Genomic DNA, 18,332 nt, shown 5'->3' with positions numbered 1-18,332 from the left:
TCTGTGCATTCCTACGGCAGGGAATTTCTTCCTGCTCCCCAAAGGTCATGGGGTGAGCCCATTGATGGCAAAGAGGAAGCCAGGGAGAGCAAAGGGGGAAAACAGGTGTTATTAGCAAGAACAGGAAAGGCAATTTTCATGAGTGAAGGGGAGGCCAGCGCAAGGCTTGTTCTCCTTTGAACCTGGCACCACAGGAGACTTTCTGGGAAAAAAGCCCTCCCTCCAAAGAGACTAATTGACTAATAAATAAATCCTGGAGTTGCTCAGCCTCCCTGGATCCCTTTTACAAGCAGGATGGCTGCTTTGAAGATCCGGGAGCAGAATAAATAAATAATTAATTAATTAATTAATTAATTAATTAATTAATAAATAAATAAATAAATAAATAAATAAATAAATAAATAAATAAATAAATAAATATTTCTTAGCCGCACCCTCTCCCGAAGGACTTGGGGCGGCGTACAACAAAACATAGGAAATAAATATATCGACATACATATAACAAAACATATACCAAGACATATATACGACATATACAAGGAGGAGGTGAACTGATAGATAAATACACTTCAAGGAACAAAAGCAATCGCTTTCTTTCCTGTTTTTAAGCCCTTTCCGATTCATGTAAATGCATAATTAGGGTGAAAAAGAGATCCCTCCCTCTGTCCCCACTCCCAAACGACAGTTTTACCTTGCTTGTTTTTTAAAAACACTACTTGAAAGAATAAAGGACAAAGTTGGGATTGGAAATGCTATTCTGAATCCCTACGGCACACGACTGGGATCCAATAAAAGCAGGATGTAAATACATAGACCGGTTCATATGTATTGGTCCCTGGTTATCCATCCTCCATTAAAAATGGTTACAGCTTCTAAATCAGAGATAATATGTTGTCATTTTAATATCCCCATTTTGGGGGGTAGGGTGGGGTAAACCTAGGAAGAAATACATTCCACTGCTTTTCATTTACTTTATGTATTGAATACACATCTATCAGTAACTGAGACATAAGCTGCCTGGGGAAGAGAAATTGTGAAGTTTCCAGATGTCTGGTAGGCGGGAGGTATCGTCACGTTTATTCATGTTGTGGGGGTGTTTCTCTGTTTCGATGGCTTCCATAATTATTCTCTTGTTGAAGTGTTGAGTTTTGGAGAGTAATTTGGTTCCTTCAAAATCAATTTTGTGTCCTGTAGCTTTAAGGTGATGGAAAAGGAAGTGTTTTCTTTTTTTCTTACTGCGTTCTTGTGTTCTGCGATGCGTGCATTTATTCTCATTTGTCCTATGTATGTTGCAGGGCAGATTTTGCGTGGTATTTCGTAGACTCCTTGGTTTTCTAGCTGGATTTTGTCTTTGGGGTTTCTTAAGATGTTGGCTATTTTTTGGTCAGTGCCGAAGGCTGTCTTGATATTGTTTGTGGAGAATTTTAAAGCAACAAAGCCAACATTCCACACCCACCCACCTATATTTATAGAAAAACAGCAGCTCCGATCACGCTCTGCTCGCACAAGCATGAAGCCAAAGGCACCAGCCTGAAGATGACAAGTGTGACCTCGTCGAAACGTCACCAAGGTACTGTCAATCTTACGTGGGAAAGGACCCGACTGGATTACACTTGAGGTTTGTTTCCATTTTTCTACAAAAAGTACCCTGAATATCAAGCTAAAAATTCACAATTTATTAAAAAAAAACCCATCAAAGTACAGCAGTAACTCCCCAAAATTCAATCTTATGTGCTGTGCTATGTCCCACTCAGTTTAGACTTATTTGTGGCCGTCTTTTATTTGAATGCAAAACACTTCACACTCAGAATATTTTGAAGATCTCTGTCCAAATATTTAGAGGGACCCAAGTTCATTTTAATTTTCTTATCCTGCATACTCTCATTCCAAACACTGATTGCATGCATTGCAACTTTAAAACCAGAGCATAAGGGGTGGGCAGGGAACAAGATAAACACTTAACTGCATGTTTTTGTTCCCTGACGAAAGTTTTCCATCACAGGAATGAGAATAAAGTGACAACAAATGATAAAACCCAAATCACTTGCTGAATGTGCCTGTTATTATCAAGCTAAAGTACAGAACAGTAGTTTCCGAAGCCTTTCTCTTGTATATGTTTTTCTTTGAATAAGTAATGCTTGTTGCTGATAAGGATTTTTAGTATCATGTGAAACTGCTGGTATTTTGGAAATCAGTAATTCTAAAAGCGGGGCAAAGATGTCGAGGGCAACACCCTTAAAATAGACAGAGCTTCCAACGCAGCTGCTACTCTGACTTTTGAGCACACCTTATGATCATCCCTGACATAAAAGTTGAATAAAACAGAATTAATTTGATTTTTATTCACACTTACAGTAAGTAAAAAATGAATCCCTGAAGGACAATATTGCAAGATCGTTAATATCACAAGGCCTAGCTGAGTTTTAGTTGTTCGTCAAAAAGAGTTAATTTAAACGCAGGTAAATTCTTTGGATGCAATGGATAGTCTGAGGAATTTCAGCAAGCACCCAAAGATGAATGGGTAACGGTTACCCATGCGTAGGTTAAAAAAAAAAGAGAGAGATTAGTTGTCTTCAGAAGTGGTTTCTGTAGATTCCCAAATATCTTCATCCACAGCAGGAAATGCAGAGACTTCCTCGCTTCGAAATACTTCGTGCTGTTGTGTTTTGTTCGGGTCAAAGTTGAGAGGGTTGATTAATTGGCAAGGTTCGTTTGCCGCAGACTTCTGTACGTGCTCAGGAGTTGGCTCACTGTCCGATGGAGCGTCTGAATGACCTCCTAAATGGAATCCCAGGCCGTCGTTCTGTAGGATATAGCGGATACACTGCAGGATCACGTTCCTTTCGTGCCGTATGTCCTTTGCTAGAAGCTGTGTGGAAGAAAGAAAACATAGAAGATATATATATATATATGTCTCCAAAAAGCTCTACTAAAACAACATTGTAAAAACGTCTGTAGAGATTCTCAGTCATCCAGGTTGTCCCAAAGGTGCTTTTTCAGGAGGAAACTGGACTTTCTTACTTTTTTTTCTTTGCTTCCTGAAAAAGCACCTTTGGGACAACCTGGATGACTGAGAATCTCTACAGACTTTGAGCTAGGAAATTTGGGATGAAAATGCTTTGAATTGTGTGGGTTTAGGAATGGATTTCCAGAGGGGGGAAAATTGCAGACTACAGGAACCATTTGCACCACTAAGGTGACTTGTGAGGACACAGATAAAACCTCCAAGTGGCCTCAAAGACCATCTAAAAAGAATGCAAACGACCAGCTGTCTTCAAGGAGCATAAATCCTTCCATTCCCCAACATCCTGCCAGAGTTGAAGAAGCTTCTGGGATGAGAAGTGAAACGTCTTCAAAAGAAAAGGTCCAGTTGCCTCCTGAAAAAGCACTTTTGGGACAATGGTGCAAAACAGAGGTAGTTACAACTGCAACTGAGCCCAAATTTTCCATCATTAAGTGAAACAGTTAAATTTTGCCCCGTTTTAGGACCCACAGTTGTTAAGTGAATCACTGCTGCTGTTAAGTTGGAAGGGTCACTACTTGAACTGTTGGAAGTCGAGGACCACCTGTTCTGTATGACATTACTATCCCATATTTTTTCAATTACTCGCAACATCCTGTACACATTGGTCAACCGGTGTTTTCTTGATGGTGTCGGAGAGGGTTTTTTTCCATGCATTTTAGCAGCTGCTTTTTCCCCCCATTTATTGTTCCTGCTGTGCATGTAGTAAACCTTAAGTTGAGACCATTGATTGGAATAGCCCACGGTTTGTAAATTGAGGCACAGACCAGAACGAGGTTTTTCTGAACAGGCAGGGTTGCAAGCAAGCTGGTCACCTGCTTTCCATCCATTAAAAAGGTATGGAATGTCAACAAGAGATTTCGAGTTTATCAGGTTTCCACAAAGTAGATTTTTGAACTTTGCAGCTAAACTTATATATCCTGCTCGGAAGCAGTTTGCTGAATAAACACAATGTGCTCAGGCCAAACAAACAATCTGCCTGAATATACTGGATAAAACCCAATCTGTTTTTGCAGCGTATAGTTTGAGGGAAGAATTTGGGGCTAAAGATTGCGTAAATCAACATTTCCATAAAATAGACCTTTTTATACGTCCCATTTTGCTTCTGATATATTGGAATAATGTTAAAGAAAAGCCTGTGCTTTTCAGGTCTATTTTAACTCCTGATTCCACCTGATCAATCCATCAGAATAGAGTTGGAAGGGACCTTGGAGGTCTTCTAGTCCAGCCCCCTGCTCAAGCAGGAGACCCTGTACCATTTCAGACAAATGACTGTCCAGTCTCTTCTTAAAAACCTCCAGGTGATGAAGCACCCACACCTTCTAGAGGCAACTTCTGTTCCCCTGGTAAATTGTTCTCACTGTTAGGAAGTTTCTCCTTAATTCCAGGTTGCTTCTCTCCTGGATGAGTTTCCACCCATTATTCCTTGTCCGGCCTTCTGGCAGTTGTCCTCCTCTTCTTTGGGGCAGCCTCTCAAATACTGGAATATTGCTCTTACGTCCCGCCTAGTCTTTCTTTTCTCTAGACCGGGCAGACCCAAATCCTGCAACTGTTCTTCATGTGTTTTAGTCTCCAGGCCTCTCATCATTTTACTTACTCTTCTTTGTACTTTTCCCAAGGTCTCAACATTTTTTTGTGATGTGGTGACGAAAACTGGATGCACTAATTTTTAAAAAGTTACTGAGAGTGATTGCCGTTGCGGCAAAATGAGCAGCAAACACATTTGATAATCAATAAATAACATTTCTGCCAAACTCCAGGCTAGCTGGATTCTTAAAAGTGCCTTGAAATGGTTACAATCATGTGACCCCAGGACACTGCAACCGTCACAAATATGGATCAGTTGTGCCAAGCTGAATTCTGATCACCTATTAAAAATAAACTTCCTGATAGTTAGAACAATTAACCAGTGGAACAACTTGCCACCAGAAGTTGTGATTCTCCAACAGAAAGAAGTTTTTAAGAAGAGGTTGGACAACCATTTGTCTGAAGTGGTGTAGGGTTTCCTGCTTGAGCAGGGGGTTGGACTAGAAGACCTCTAAGGTCCCTTCCAACTCTTCTGTTCTGTTCTGCTCTATTCTATAACCGTCGTGTGAAAAACAGCCACAGTTTTTCAGTGCCGTTGTGACTTCAAACAGACCACTAAATGGACTGTTGTAAGTGCAGGGCCACTTGTTAAAAAAAGAAAAAATACCGAAACTAAAAGGCCTCTTACCATTTCTAGCAAAGTCGGATGATGAGTTTGCAATGCTGGGAACATTTTCTTCTGCCTTTTCTGATTCCTCGTGTTCCTTGAGTGTGATTTTGATCTCCCTGAGGCAGCCATGTTACGTGGATTAGAGAGAGTTTCTTGGTGAGTCTCGTGCTCACGGCTTTGAGTGCTATTTGAAGACCGAGGGATCGTTCTGAGAATGGCGTCATCATTTTCAGTTACCGTCTTCGCTATGGGAGCGATGGACTCTAAAAGAAAGGATTGAGCAATGAATTAATATGCAAGGGCTCAAAATAACAAACAGCTGTGAAAAGATATCAAATTATGAGCATTATAGCGCAGGTTTCATTTGCATCGAATGGACCAAGTTACTGCTGTTGTAGTTAACACAGGCTATCACAAAATTAAAACCCAACTTACTTGTATTTCTTAGAAAAAGTAGGAATCAAAGATATCCATGCATCCTATTTTATCAACTTTTATATTTAACAAATGTTCTGATAGAGCTTTAAAATCACATAGCTTAAAAACTGAATATTATACAAACCTATAGGTCAGTTTCTTCATGTAGAATTATTTTATGCTCAGATAACTTTTCATACAGTACTGATTCATAAACTGATCATAGCACAAAACCCGTTACTTCCATCTGCTTTTTTTCTTTTTAAATCACCACATGGATGGTAGGAGTTGAGATGCTCCATAAATTAGTCTAATCTTCATCTAAAACCAACTAAACAAACTCTATTCATTTGGGGCACAGTGAATTCCCCAAATTTGTCATGCTTGCACAGTATGAAAAAATACTTTGGCCTGAATATGTCGTTTTCACAGATCAGACATTATAGTGGTGTATAACCTACTTCACGCATCCATAACGAAACACTTAAGGTAAACAGTCCTCCAAAAAAATGTTTAAGGGGAACTAAAGTATCCTAGTTTTTATAGTTTAGATATTTTGTAATTTAGGCCTTTCTTACAGTTTCTTTTAGAAACTGTGACTGCATAAGGTGGATATTTGTTACTTGCCTATAAAAAAGGGAAACAATGTTAAAATGAACTATCTTTAGGTACTGCTGCAGATAAAATTAACTACCAACAGAAGGGAATATTTGTAGCTCGAGGTTGCAATAGCCGTTAGACTTATATACCGCTTTACAGTGCTTTTACAGCCCTCTCTAAGCGGTTTACAGAGTCAGCCTTTTGCCCCCCAACAATCCGGGTCCTCATTTTACCCACCTCGGAAGGAGGGAAGGCTGAGTCAACCTTGAGCCAGTCAGGATTGAACTGCTGGCACTGGGAATGTTTTTATAGCAATAGCCCCTTAGACTTATATACCGCTTCACAGTGCTTTACAGCCCTCTCTTAAGTGGTTTACAGAGTCAGCATCCTGTCCCTAACACTATTGGGCACATTTTCCACTTCTTTTTATTTCACCTTCTTCCGTAAACACCCAGGATGGATGGAAGGCAGCTCAATGCGCTTACCGTCCTTTTCGCTCTCGCTTTCGGACAAGCTGCCGTAGTTCACCACCAGCGAGCTGAGGGCCGAGGTCAGCTGTTTCGGAACCACACTAGCTTCCAAATCTTTGGGTGTTCCCGCCTCTTTGTCGGATTCTGGGAAGAGACAGATATTACTTATTGATGGCTTTATTTGACACGTGAATGGTAAGCAAATGAAGGCAACACCTTGGCAAAAAGCATGCACGCACAAGGATTTTATTTACATAAATAAAGAGGAGACAAATAAAACGGAGTGGCAGGAGAGTAGAGGCTTTGGGATTTTTCTGGAAAGGCCCAAGGGCTGGACATGTTGGGGGGGGGGGGAAAGCCCGCTGAAGTCATGAACGAAGAGCTTCGAGATGGACAGGGCAAAGAATCTTCTATGGGCCAAAACGGGCTCTTCGCCAAAGGAATGCAGCAAAACCACAAGGCCCACTGAGTTACATACCCTCTGGCAATCATACACAGGCTTATAAAAATGGTGTGATGACACCACCTTTCCTGCAGGATGCGATAACAACATTTGATAACAGGTGACCTTCCTACGGGTTAAAACACTTTTAAAAAATGGATAAAAACGAAACTGTGGAATAACTTCTCTCTAAGTACAATGCCACCATCATGCAGCCCCCAATTGGGGTTGCTTATAAATATTGTTAAATAGTTTGTTATTTAAAAAGTAAGCCTTGTTTCCATTAGATTATTTAATATCGTTCCTTTAGATTTCCTTAATTGTAGCTGTGAAATTCTCTCTTCTGCAGGACAACAACCAGGATTCCCCCTGGCTTTTTTAGCTGTCAAACAATTCTGATTTATCAAACCAATTGTCTACGGAGATTCTCCGTCATCCCGGTCACGGTTGTCCCAAAGGGGCTTTTTTCAGGAGGCAACTGGACTTTCTTGTTTTTTCTTTTGAAGACGGTTCGCTTCTTATCCAAGAAGCTTCTTCAGCTCTGAGTGGATGGTGGAGGATGGAAAGATTTTTACTCCTTGCAGACAGCTGGTCCTTTGCACCCTTGTAGAGAGTCATTTGAAGCACTTTGAGGCTTATCTATATCTTCAGGATCTCCTGAGTCGTGCAAATGAAGACGGCAAAAGTCCACATTTTGGACAGAGAGGACTGATGATTTGAAAGAGGGGTCGAAGAGACCATCTATGTTAAAATTGGACAGTCCTCTCTCAACAGAGTGGGGGGGATCATCTATCTCCAATCTACAACACAGTCCTTTCAGCAGTTCCAAAAAGGCTCCACGCCCATTTGCACTACTCAGGTGTGGCCCTGAGAGCACAGAGAAATGACCAAGTTGCCTCAATGACTCTATAAAAGAATACAAACGACCAGCTGTCTGCAAGGAATATAAATCCTTCCATTCCCATCATCCTGTCAGAGCTGAAGAAGCTTCTTTGGGCCAGAAGCGAAACTTCTTCAAAGAAAAAAACAGAAAATCCAGTTGCCTCTTGGAAAAAAAAAAAGCACCTTTGGGACTATCCAACCAATTATTCTTCTATTAACCCAAACAAGCTTTCTTACGGTGACGGGTTAGTTTATTCTCATGGTCTCCCTTTAAATCAGGGTCCCAACACCATGAGCTATTTCCGTGATGGCGAACCTATGGCATGCGTGCCAGAGGTGGCATGCAGAGCCCTCTCTGCTGGCACATGCCCCATCCCCCCAGGTCAGATCTCCGTGGCGTTTCTTTCGTGAGTTTCTGTTTCCCTGCAAACGATGAAACAAGAAGCTCACAGAAGAAAAAGATCTTACCTCTTGCCACGCTGCTGGTGTTGGGATGCCCCACCTCCTGCCAGTCTTTGGGTCTCTGCTGCAGGTATGCACATGTCTGTGCATGGATGCACATTCGCACACATGCACCTTTCAGTTTGGGCATGACCGCATACAGATTGGGCACCCGGGGGATCAAAGGTTCCCCATCACTGAGCTATTTCGATGTCTCTTAGGAGAATTCATTCAGGCGAACTACTTCTTTTCCTCATCGCTACCAATCTCACGCTGCTACCTCAAGTCCCAAATCTCTACTGCTGCCCTTCCTTCAACTGAACTTCTCTTAAATTCGGAGCCCAACCTTCTAAAAGAAGCTTCTCTCCAGTCGATTGTGCAAATCAACAAGGTGCATCTTTTAAAAATATATATATATGCAAAAATAATGGCAAGGAGTTTATTTTATTTATTGGTGAAAGAAAACACAATTTCTTCTGTCATTGCTTAGCTAACTATAAACAAAAACCAAAAGAAGTATCTTACCAGGATCGCTGCTGGCCAGAATGCTCAGGGGGTCTTTATCGGCCATGGAGTTTTCTGCATCTTCGCAAGGTTTTCTTCTAACTTTCTCCTCAGCTTCATGCTTGTCTGAACCGGTTCCAGTCGAAGTGTTCAGTGGGACACCTTTGTTATTAGCAACATTCCTAGATTTGTTCCAGTGCCGATTTGTTCTCCATTGTGCTTTTCCTTGTTGCCTAGAACCTTCGTTTGGAGGTTTCCACATTCCCTTCATCTTGCTGAAAGAGAGAACGTTCGTTCCAGGCCACTTCTTGGTTTAATTGTGAGATGCACAAATACCATCCTTCACAAACACCCAGAGCCATGATTTTTTTACCTGTTCTGACCTAGGCTTTCCAAGAGCAGGAAGCAAACTCCTTGTCCTGACAAAAAAACCCTTTTATTAATTTCTTGTGAATTCTGCTCATTCAAATCCAGCAACATCTTTCAAGGGAGGATTTACAGTCACAGACCTTATCTGGCTTGGAGAGCTGCCAGGACGATCTATGCAGAACTTGGCAAGGAGTCTCGGAGACTCATGAACCAATGAAGGGAACTAATTGTCTCCTGCAAACTCCACTCCCCTTTCGCTCCTCTTTTATTTCCTCTGGGAGGGGCCATTCACCGTCCACCTGTGGCCTTACTCCCAAGTCGACCCCTGTCCTTAGCTGTTCCCTTCATACGGCAACTCTGCGCATGCGCACACTGGGAACAGGCTCCAGCTGTTCTTCTGCCTCACTGATGTCTGACTCTGAAGGCAGCTGATAACTGTCGGACGGCCCTGGCCTCCTCTCTGCCTCCGACACAGAGCCCTCGTCTGAGCCTTCACCAGATTCCGGGACTGGCCCATGTTCCTCCCCAACCTCCTCACTGTCCATTCACAGTTCTAGCCAAAAATCAAAGAATTTGAGAAACGCTCAATCCGGAAGAACGGCAACAGATTTTCTTGTCCCAGAATGAAGAGTGAGGCTCCACTCCCCCTTTAGCGGATTTCTGGCAGCGCTCACGAATCTTTAAAAGTGGAAGCTGTGGTTCTGGAGTGGGTTTTAACCCATCTGGAGAACAGCTGTATCCCCCCACAACAGCCATTTTGAAATGATGCTTCCCACGTTAACCAAGTGTTGAAAAATAGGCCACAAAACCTCAAAAAGATGAAAAGCTGGTTTATTCAGTTTATTAAGAGCCAAGAGGTTACAAGAAGTCTTACCCAAATTGTAAAGTTGTCAGCACTTCTCCCCGACATTCTTTATCCACCTTTAATGCTTTCTTCTTTTCAATATTTGCCAAAGTCGGGAAATTTCTACAGCGAGACGCAGAGGAGGCTGAATTAGCAACTCATTTAGGACAATAAGTAAGTTTGACTATCAGCCTCACCATCAATCAAATGGCTACATCCATTCCTTCATTTGGGGGGCTCATCACAACCCTAATTGAGATAGCTTTCCTGTATTACAGAGTCCTCGACTTACAACCATTCGTTTAGTGACCGTTTGAAGTTACACCAGCGCTGAAAAAAAGACACTTATGACTGCTTTTTTACATTTCTGGCTGTTGCAACATCCCCGTGGTCACATGAGCAAAATTCTGATGGTTGGCAACTGACTGGTACGTATGTATTTATTTATTTTTCACAAGTTTTTGTTGGCAATTTGGTACCATTTGAAGGGAAAAGTTGATTTAATGAACACCTGTTAAAAGCAGTTACTTTCTCCCATTCAGGGAGGTTCACGAGGCAGCGTGGCTGTTTTTCCTAACACAGCTAAAAGATTGAGTCATACATCCAAGTTTGAAAAACTGACTCGTACTTATGACGGTGTCAGTCTCCCGGGGTCGCCTCTCCCGGTGATTCCCTTTTGCGACCTTCCGACAAGCAAAGTGAATGGGGAAGCCAGATTCACTTAACAACCGTGCCACTAACTGAACAACTGCAGTGATTCACTTAACAAGGGTGGCAAGGAAGGTCGTAAAACGGAGCAAGGCTCACTTAACAACTGTCTCTCTTAGCAACAGGAATTTTGGACTCAGTTCTGGTCGTAAGTTGAGATCTACTTGCGATTGCTTGGGGGGGGGGGGAAATAAATCAATCCTGCAAATTAAAAAATTTTATCCTGCAGATATGCAGGCAGAGAGACGGAACCAAGAGAAGTTTAGGGGTGGGGGGAAACCCCACCCGCCCTCCTCTTCTGTTATTAATAAACCAGCATTTATATCGTTACCGACTAAGGCCTGCTCACTTTTTCCTCTCTTCTCTCCACTTTGCAATTTCATCTGGCGTATCCAGTTTGATCCTCTTGGCACCAGGAGAATGCATCTGAGGAGGAAGACACAAACAAAGACATCTCAAAGCATTTGGAAACGTGCGCCTCTTTTAAAATTATTTGCAAAAAAACAAAACAAAACCTGGGTTAAAATAAGATTGGGGAAAATAATAACTCCAAAATAATTCCCGTTTCTACTGTGTTTCTCTCATTCACAGTGATGGAAAGCAGTTCAATCCCTTATGAAGCCTTGCTCAAGCTAAAGAAGTAAAAAAAGTTATTTTTAAAAAACTCAAAAAAAATAAAAACGGGGCTTGTCAACGGATTCCTATTTGTGACGGTTGCAGTGTGATTCCTCTTTTGTGACCTTCCGACAAGCAAAGTCAGTGGGGAAGCCAGATTCACTTAACAACCAGGTTTCTAACTTAACAACTTTGGTGATTCACTTAACAGCTGTGCCGAGAAAGACTGTAAAATGGGGCAAATCTCCCTTAACAAATTTCTCCCTTAACAACAGAAACTGTGGGCTCAATTGCGGTCTCAAGTTGAGGACTTTCCGTATGCAATCAGCCTGGACCATACATTTCGTAATACCTAAAGCTCATTCCTTCAAAAACAGCTCCATAAAAGTGTTCTGCTATTTATTCGCTGTAACTGTTTAACAAACATTTGCAGCTATGTCGGTCAAATTCCAAAAAACCCAAGATGTGTAAGATAGAAAAACTCAGAAGAAAACTCTTAGGAAAGAGAGTTATCGACCGGAAGCAGGCAAATACGTACATTTCTCCAATGGATCTGAACCAGTTTCTCATGTGCTCTAAAGTTACAGCCGTCTTCAGTGCACTGAAAGAACACAGACATTCAAATCAGTTTAGCAACTCACACATGTTGAAATTAATTTGATTCCTCCCCCCCCCCTTTATTCCTTCTGCATCCTCACCGCTCCTCATTCTCTATTTTTCAAAATTGAATTAATTCTCTAATTCCAGGGAAGTTTGCTGCTTAATCCCAGCCTAACTGAGAAATCTGCAACAGTCCTTCTTCTAAAATCTTGACATCAAAGACCATAATACATTTTAATTTTCAAACTACGTAAGTGCAGGTCACTTCAGGAATCTCTCTCTTATGTAGCTACAATTCTACAGAAACCAGAAGTAACTGACTGAGGTTAGCTGGGACACCAAATGTCATTTCTGGAACAGGGGTTTCTCTTCTGGCTGAATGGAAAATTATCACCCAAACTGTGGCAGGGCAAACCAGTTAGACATCCGGGCTTGCAGTGCTTATGGGTGTTTCAAGCTTATAGGCTTGTTGCAAGCTTCCATGCCAGCTTTGAAAAGTTAGACTCCATGATTATTCAATAATTTATGTAACTAATGCTGCCTGCAGCTATTATCACACACACACACCTGCTTGTGCTGAGCGGTATGTTCCTCATATTTCTCCTTGTTTTTAAAGCCACGGTCGCACGTATCACAGTAATGGGTAAAAACAGGTTCTTTTCTCTTCTTGTTCTATAAAAAAAGAAAAGAGGCGTTAATAATGAATTGTTGGACTGGCGCTACTTCAAGGGCCTTTACAATGAATTCAAAAAAATAATAACATGCCATCTCAGGCACCACAGACCTGCCCAAAGGATGGCTTGTACTGAAGTTGAACAAATGTTACTAGCCATTAAATGTGACCTTACGAAAGTGCCATTCAGGCAGCATCACAAACTATGGCTTATTCCAAGAATCAGCCTTTTGAAAGCAACCAGAGCAAAACTTTGCAAGAATGGTTGGACAAAATGAGCCCAGGACTCTTTTGCCAACATGTCTCCAGCAAAGAGAAAGTCCCTACAGAGAGTAGTGAGGACGGCCGAGAAGATTACAGGAAGCTCGCTTCCCTTTATTCAGCATATTGCTTGTAAGTGCTATGTGCTTAAAGCTCAAAGCATTGTTAGAGACTCCACACACCCACTTTATGGTCTGCTTCTGTTGCTCCCCTCTGGGAGGGGGTTTCAAAGTATTTCTAGCAGGACTACCAGATTCTGTAACAGCTTTGGTAAACTCACAAGATTCGTTTTTCTCGCCATAAACATGTATGCAGCTGAACTAGACTGTGTTGTCTCTCTGTGTCATAGAATATATGTGGATATATGCATAATTTTGTATTTGGTTATCTTGTCATTTTTATGTAGTATAAAATTAGAGGTGGTGACCCTTTAAGAGCTGTCTGCAATGAAATTTCATTTTTAATGAATGCCAATTAGCGTACATTCAAAGTGACATTGAAGTTATTCTACTCTATTCCATTCTACAGCGATAGTCTAGAATCTTTTATTTTTTATTTACCCATTTGTATCCTGCTTTTACTATTTTTATAAATAACTCAAGACAGCTAACACACACTTTGCTCTTTCCTGTTTCCCCCACAACAACTACTCTTGTGGACTGGGCTGGGCTAGGAGAGAGGAGCTGGCCCAACGTCACCCAGTTGCCTTTGGGGACTAGAATTCTCAGTCTCCCATTTTCTAGTCTTGCACCTTAACCACTAGATCAAACTGGCTCTCATCTTTGCTTCCCTTTTTGCTTTGCTCACTACTATAATAAAAGTGCCCCCCCCCCCCCCATCTGAACTGTTTTAGCAAAACAAAACAACTTCCAATTATGACCTGTGGAACTAGTTTGTTTTAAAGAATCTATTGTTAAAATTAAGTATGTTTAGCATTTGGACAAAGTACCTATCCACAGTTAATCAAAGCATAAAGAAAAAGCTTCAATCTTATTGCAGCCATCCTTGAAGGAAAGGGTGTGTGCCGAGTGCAACTTGTTCCTTTTGTGATGAATGGGCAATTTGTTATCAAAACAACCAAACACAAGCACAAATAGTTTAGTGCCCGATGTACAAACAGAACGAGGTTCATTTATATTTCTAGGATTATTCACGTCCATCTCGGTAGCCAGGAGGAGAAATAAAGCAGAGCCTGGTTTCACTTTAACAAACTTTCGGTGTTACATGTGAACCAAGAATCACAACTGGAAAGGAATTTGCTACTGGGTTGTTCACAGGTCGTCTTCCTCTGTGAGATCTAATACTTGGTACTTCTCTACTAATGTTTGTGGTTTAAAATTGCAAGCCATCTCAAATATTCTTTTCCATCGCATTGGTGGTATATAAATCAAGTAATTCAATTACCAGTAACTGATAAATTAAATCCGCTGTTCCCATCTTCATATTTAACTGAATGTGGCCTTAGTGCTGTAAATGATTTGCTACTGAAGAAAAGAAATGGACTGGATTTCACTGAACGAGGAGACTTGAGAATGAAGCTGACTAAATTGGAACCTAATATAAAATCTCTCTGCAGCAGGCATCAAGCACAAGGATCTCACTAGCTTAAGTAGACTAAAGCTGCCATCTTACATTTTCCCGGGAGTAAGCCCCATTGGTACTTACTTCTGAGTAGACATGCATAGGATCGTGTTGTAAATATGATCTTGAGATGAACTCAAATTGTATTTTGAATTTATTAGGTACTTTATTTTAATATGTATCATAATCAAAGTATTATAGAAAAAGCTTTCATTAAAATTATTTTATATTTAGGCATTTCAGTTCTCTATTATATGTTTTGAAACCTTATTTGCTGTTTTTTCCATCTCCCTTCATACTATTATTTTTTAAAGTTCCTCAGTACTTCTACTGTCATTAGTTCTTTTTATTTTTCTCTTTCATAGATGCCATGTTTTTGGAACCTTTTTTAAACCAAGTTAATGGCCTTTTAGGCTTCCTCCTTGTGAGTAGGAGTTCACTTTTTGAATAGTAATTATATATCACAGGAGGGGGCATCAGGATTTTAGAGAGGCTTAGGTGGGGCATGGCCAAAAAAAGGTTGGGAACCACTGTCCTAGATGAACCTGCAAAGTCAAGTTCTTTTTTTCATAACGAGCGTTTACCACGCACAATTTTGTTCCCATGTCCACAATGCTAACAACTACAAAACTGAGATAAGTACATAAGGATAGTAATTATACCAAACATCTTAATAGCAATAGCACTGAGATTTATTTATCAATTCACGGTGCTTTACAGCCCTCTCTAAGCAGTTTACAGAGTCAGCAGCTTGACCCCAACAATCTGGGTGCTCGTTTTACCCAGAAAGATGGAAGGCTAAGTCAACCTTGAGGTAGCCAGGATCAAACTTCTAACCAATGCACCCAGAGGGCTCTTTTTGTCTACAGCATGCTTATGAAAACGTCTGTGTTCCTTTTGTTGAAATCAGAAATATAAACCAAAGTGGCTCCATACAATTTGCTCTCAACTTGCAATTAAATACCTTCTGTTTGTGTTTCCTGCCTTGACAGGCTCCAGCTTGTGGCAATCTGGTTTGTTTCACCTGCCAGTCTTCACCAAAATGAGGATGCCTGCCTTCAACTGGAATTAAGGGTTACAAAATAAATAAGTAGAAATAGAATAGAAGCATAAATGCAATTCTCTTCAGGAAAGGAAAGCACCGTAAACCCTTAGCATAAAATCAACTTTCTCATCAAGGATGCATTAAAATTTGTTTGCTGCTCATCTGGCGGGTAAGCAACTCTGAGGAGCTTACAACATTGAAAATAATAAAAACTAGATAGATAGATGGATGATATATGGATGGATGGATGGATAGATAGCAGATTCCCATCTTCCCCTGTACATTCTGCTTCCCATCTTTGAAACAACAGACTCAAACTCAACCCCTCCAAGACTGAGTGGCTGTGGCTACTGGCGCCTCGGTTCAGCCAGTTGATTCCATCACTGGCCATAGGGGGCAAACAATTGCCCCCTGTGGAACGGGCGCGCAATTTGGGCGTCCTCCTAGACGCCCGGCTGTCAATGGATGATCATGTGGCAGCCGTGGCAAGGGGGGCGTTCCACCAGGTTCGCCTGGTGCGCCAATTGCGCCCCCTTCTGGACCGTGATGCCCTACGCACAGTCACTCATGCACTGGTGACGTCTCGCCTGGACTACTGTAACGCTCTCTACATGGGGCTTCCCTTGGGACGCGCCCGAAGACTGCAGCTAGTCCAGAACGCAGCCGCGCGGGTAGTCATGGGGAGTACTAGGTACTCCCACGTAACACCTCTCCTGCGCGAGCTGCACTGGCTACCTGTGGTCTTTCGGGTGCGTTTCAAGGTTCTGATCACCATCTTTAAAGCGCTCCATGGCATAGGGCCTAGTTACCTGCGGGATCGCATCCTCCCACATACATCCCTGCGGCCAATCCGCTCTCACAGGGAGGGCCTTCTCCTGGTGCCGTCCACGAGGCAATGCCAACGGGCGACACCAAGGAGTAGGGCCTTCTCTGTGATGGGCCCAACCCTCTGGAATGACCTCCCCCCCGATATTAGAACCACTACTGACCTCCACTCCTTCCGACAGAAACTGAAGACACACCTGTTCCGACTGGCTGGTTTGGCATAATTTTAACGTCTACCTCCTGGCATACACATTCTTACTGGTTTGTAGGGGGATATTGTTTTAAATTTAACTTGATATTTTAAACTTTTGTATTGATTTATTTATTAGCTGTACAGTTTGGCATTTTTTACCCTCCTCTTATACATGTATTTATATAGTTATTTCTACGTTTTAATCTGTTGTATTTTAATACGGACTGTACACCGCCCCGAGTCCCTTTCGGGAGAGGGGGCGGTATATAAACGCTAATAATAAATAAATAAATAAATCTTTGAGTTGTAGCCTGTAGTTTTACTGTGATTTTATATGTGTGGGGATGTGAATGCACGCATGTTTGTTATGCATATATATGGTACATACATATTCCAAGCAAAGCCAGAATTCATACAGAGACTCTTATTATTCATACTGTAACAATAGTTGTAATAGTTCTTGATGGGCTGATCCCATCTCTTCTCTCTACATTTTGCTCCTTTCTTCCCTCCCCATCTTTTACTTAAATCACATATTTGGGGGGGGGGGGCGATTTTACTGTGATTTGTTTATGGGATATGCTATTTTGTGTGTGTGTGTGTGTGTGTGTGTGTGTGTGTGTGTGTGTCAGAGGCGGTATTCAGCAGGTTCTGGCCAGTTCTGGAGAACCGGTAGCGGAAATTTTGAGTAGTTCAGAGAACCGGTAAATGCCACTTCTGACTGGCCCTGCCCCCATCTATTCTCTGCCTCCCGAGTCCCAGCTGATCGGGAGGAAATGGGGATTTTGCAGTAGCCTTCCCAGGCCATGTCCATCAAGCCACACCCACCAAGCCTGCTACAAAACCAGTAGTAAATTTTTTGGAATCCCACCACTGTGTATGTTTCTATGTGTGTTTCTGTGTGTGTATATACACACCCACATACATATAGTGTATATAGATATATTTGTGGTATACTATATAGTGTATGTACATATAATGTCATAGATCTAGACAGACATATTGATATATATATAGTGTGTGTGTGTGCGTGCGCACGTGTATAAATATGTGTGGTATATTATGCAGTGTATATCGATATATTGGTCATATAGACAGACAATGGTAGATATATTGATATATAGTGTATATATGTGTATGCGCACACAAACACCCAAACCACAGTAAAAATCCCAGTAAAAACAGGGGATTCGAGGAGCAAAAGAGGGAAGGAGCCGAATGTGGAGATCCGCCCATCAAGAACTATGTGTAGCTACTATCACAGTATTATTAATAACAGAGTCTGGATTCCGGCTCCCCTTGGCCGCCCTCAGACCGGCTTCTCCCTCCCTCCCTCCGCAGCCGCAGCAACAACCGCCCTGTGAGGGAGACCCTCGAGGGGCTGATGGGAAACGTCTTCTAGCCCGGGGACTTTCGGGACTGCTGAAACCCACCTGGGCGTGGCGGAGGGGGCTGGGGCGGGGCCCAGTGCCAGGGCCCGGGGGTTCCCGGCGGCCAGTGCCCGGCGGCGCCCCAGGCTGGAAACGGAGGCGGCGGCGGCGGGGGTGGTGGATGATGATACCAAACGTCCATTTTTTCCTGCTGGGCCACACGTGCGACTCCGTCTCCTCGGCGACCGCGTCACTTCCGGCGCAGCGACCGTG

General features: G+C 42.2%; 1 protein-coding gene across 2 annotated transcripts; it reads right to left on the bottom strand.

Annotated features, from left to right (window-relative positions):
* Window positions 1-2,322: 2,322 nt before the first annotated feature.
* Window positions 2,323-18,331, bottom strand: NUFIP1 (nuclear FMR1 interacting protein 1). Of its 2 annotated transcripts, none has more exons than XM_081947915.1 (10): window positions 18,123-18,331; window positions 15,591-15,688; window positions 12,679-12,783; window positions 12,050-12,112; window positions 11,246-11,322; window positions 10,219-10,311; window positions 8,997-9,250; window positions 6,722-6,850; window positions 5,238-5,482; window positions 2,323-2,869 (listed from the first exon to the last, which is right to left on the bottom strand). In XM_081947915.1, the coding sequence occupies exons 1-10, from the start codon at window positions 18,259-18,261 to the stop codon at window positions 2,564-2,566; spliced, it is 1,509 nt and encodes a 502-aa protein (XP_081804041.1). In that variant the 5' UTR covers window positions 18,262-18,331; the 3' UTR covers window positions 2,323-2,563. The 2 variants fall into 2 exon arrangements, with proteins under 2 accessions (XP_081804041.1, XP_081804042.1); XM_081947916.1 differs by having other exon boundaries at window positions 15,591-15,682.
* Window position 18,332: the final 1 nt, after the last annotated feature.

Source organism: Natrix helvetica (genome assembly GCF_964273705.1).
Source record: "Natrix helvetica genome assembly, chromosome: 3".
Classification (NCBI taxonomy): domain Eukaryota; kingdom Metazoa; phylum Chordata; class Lepidosauria; order Squamata; family Natricidae; genus Natrix; species Natrix helvetica.
This window is presented reverse-complemented; position numbering and strand designations above follow the sequence as displayed.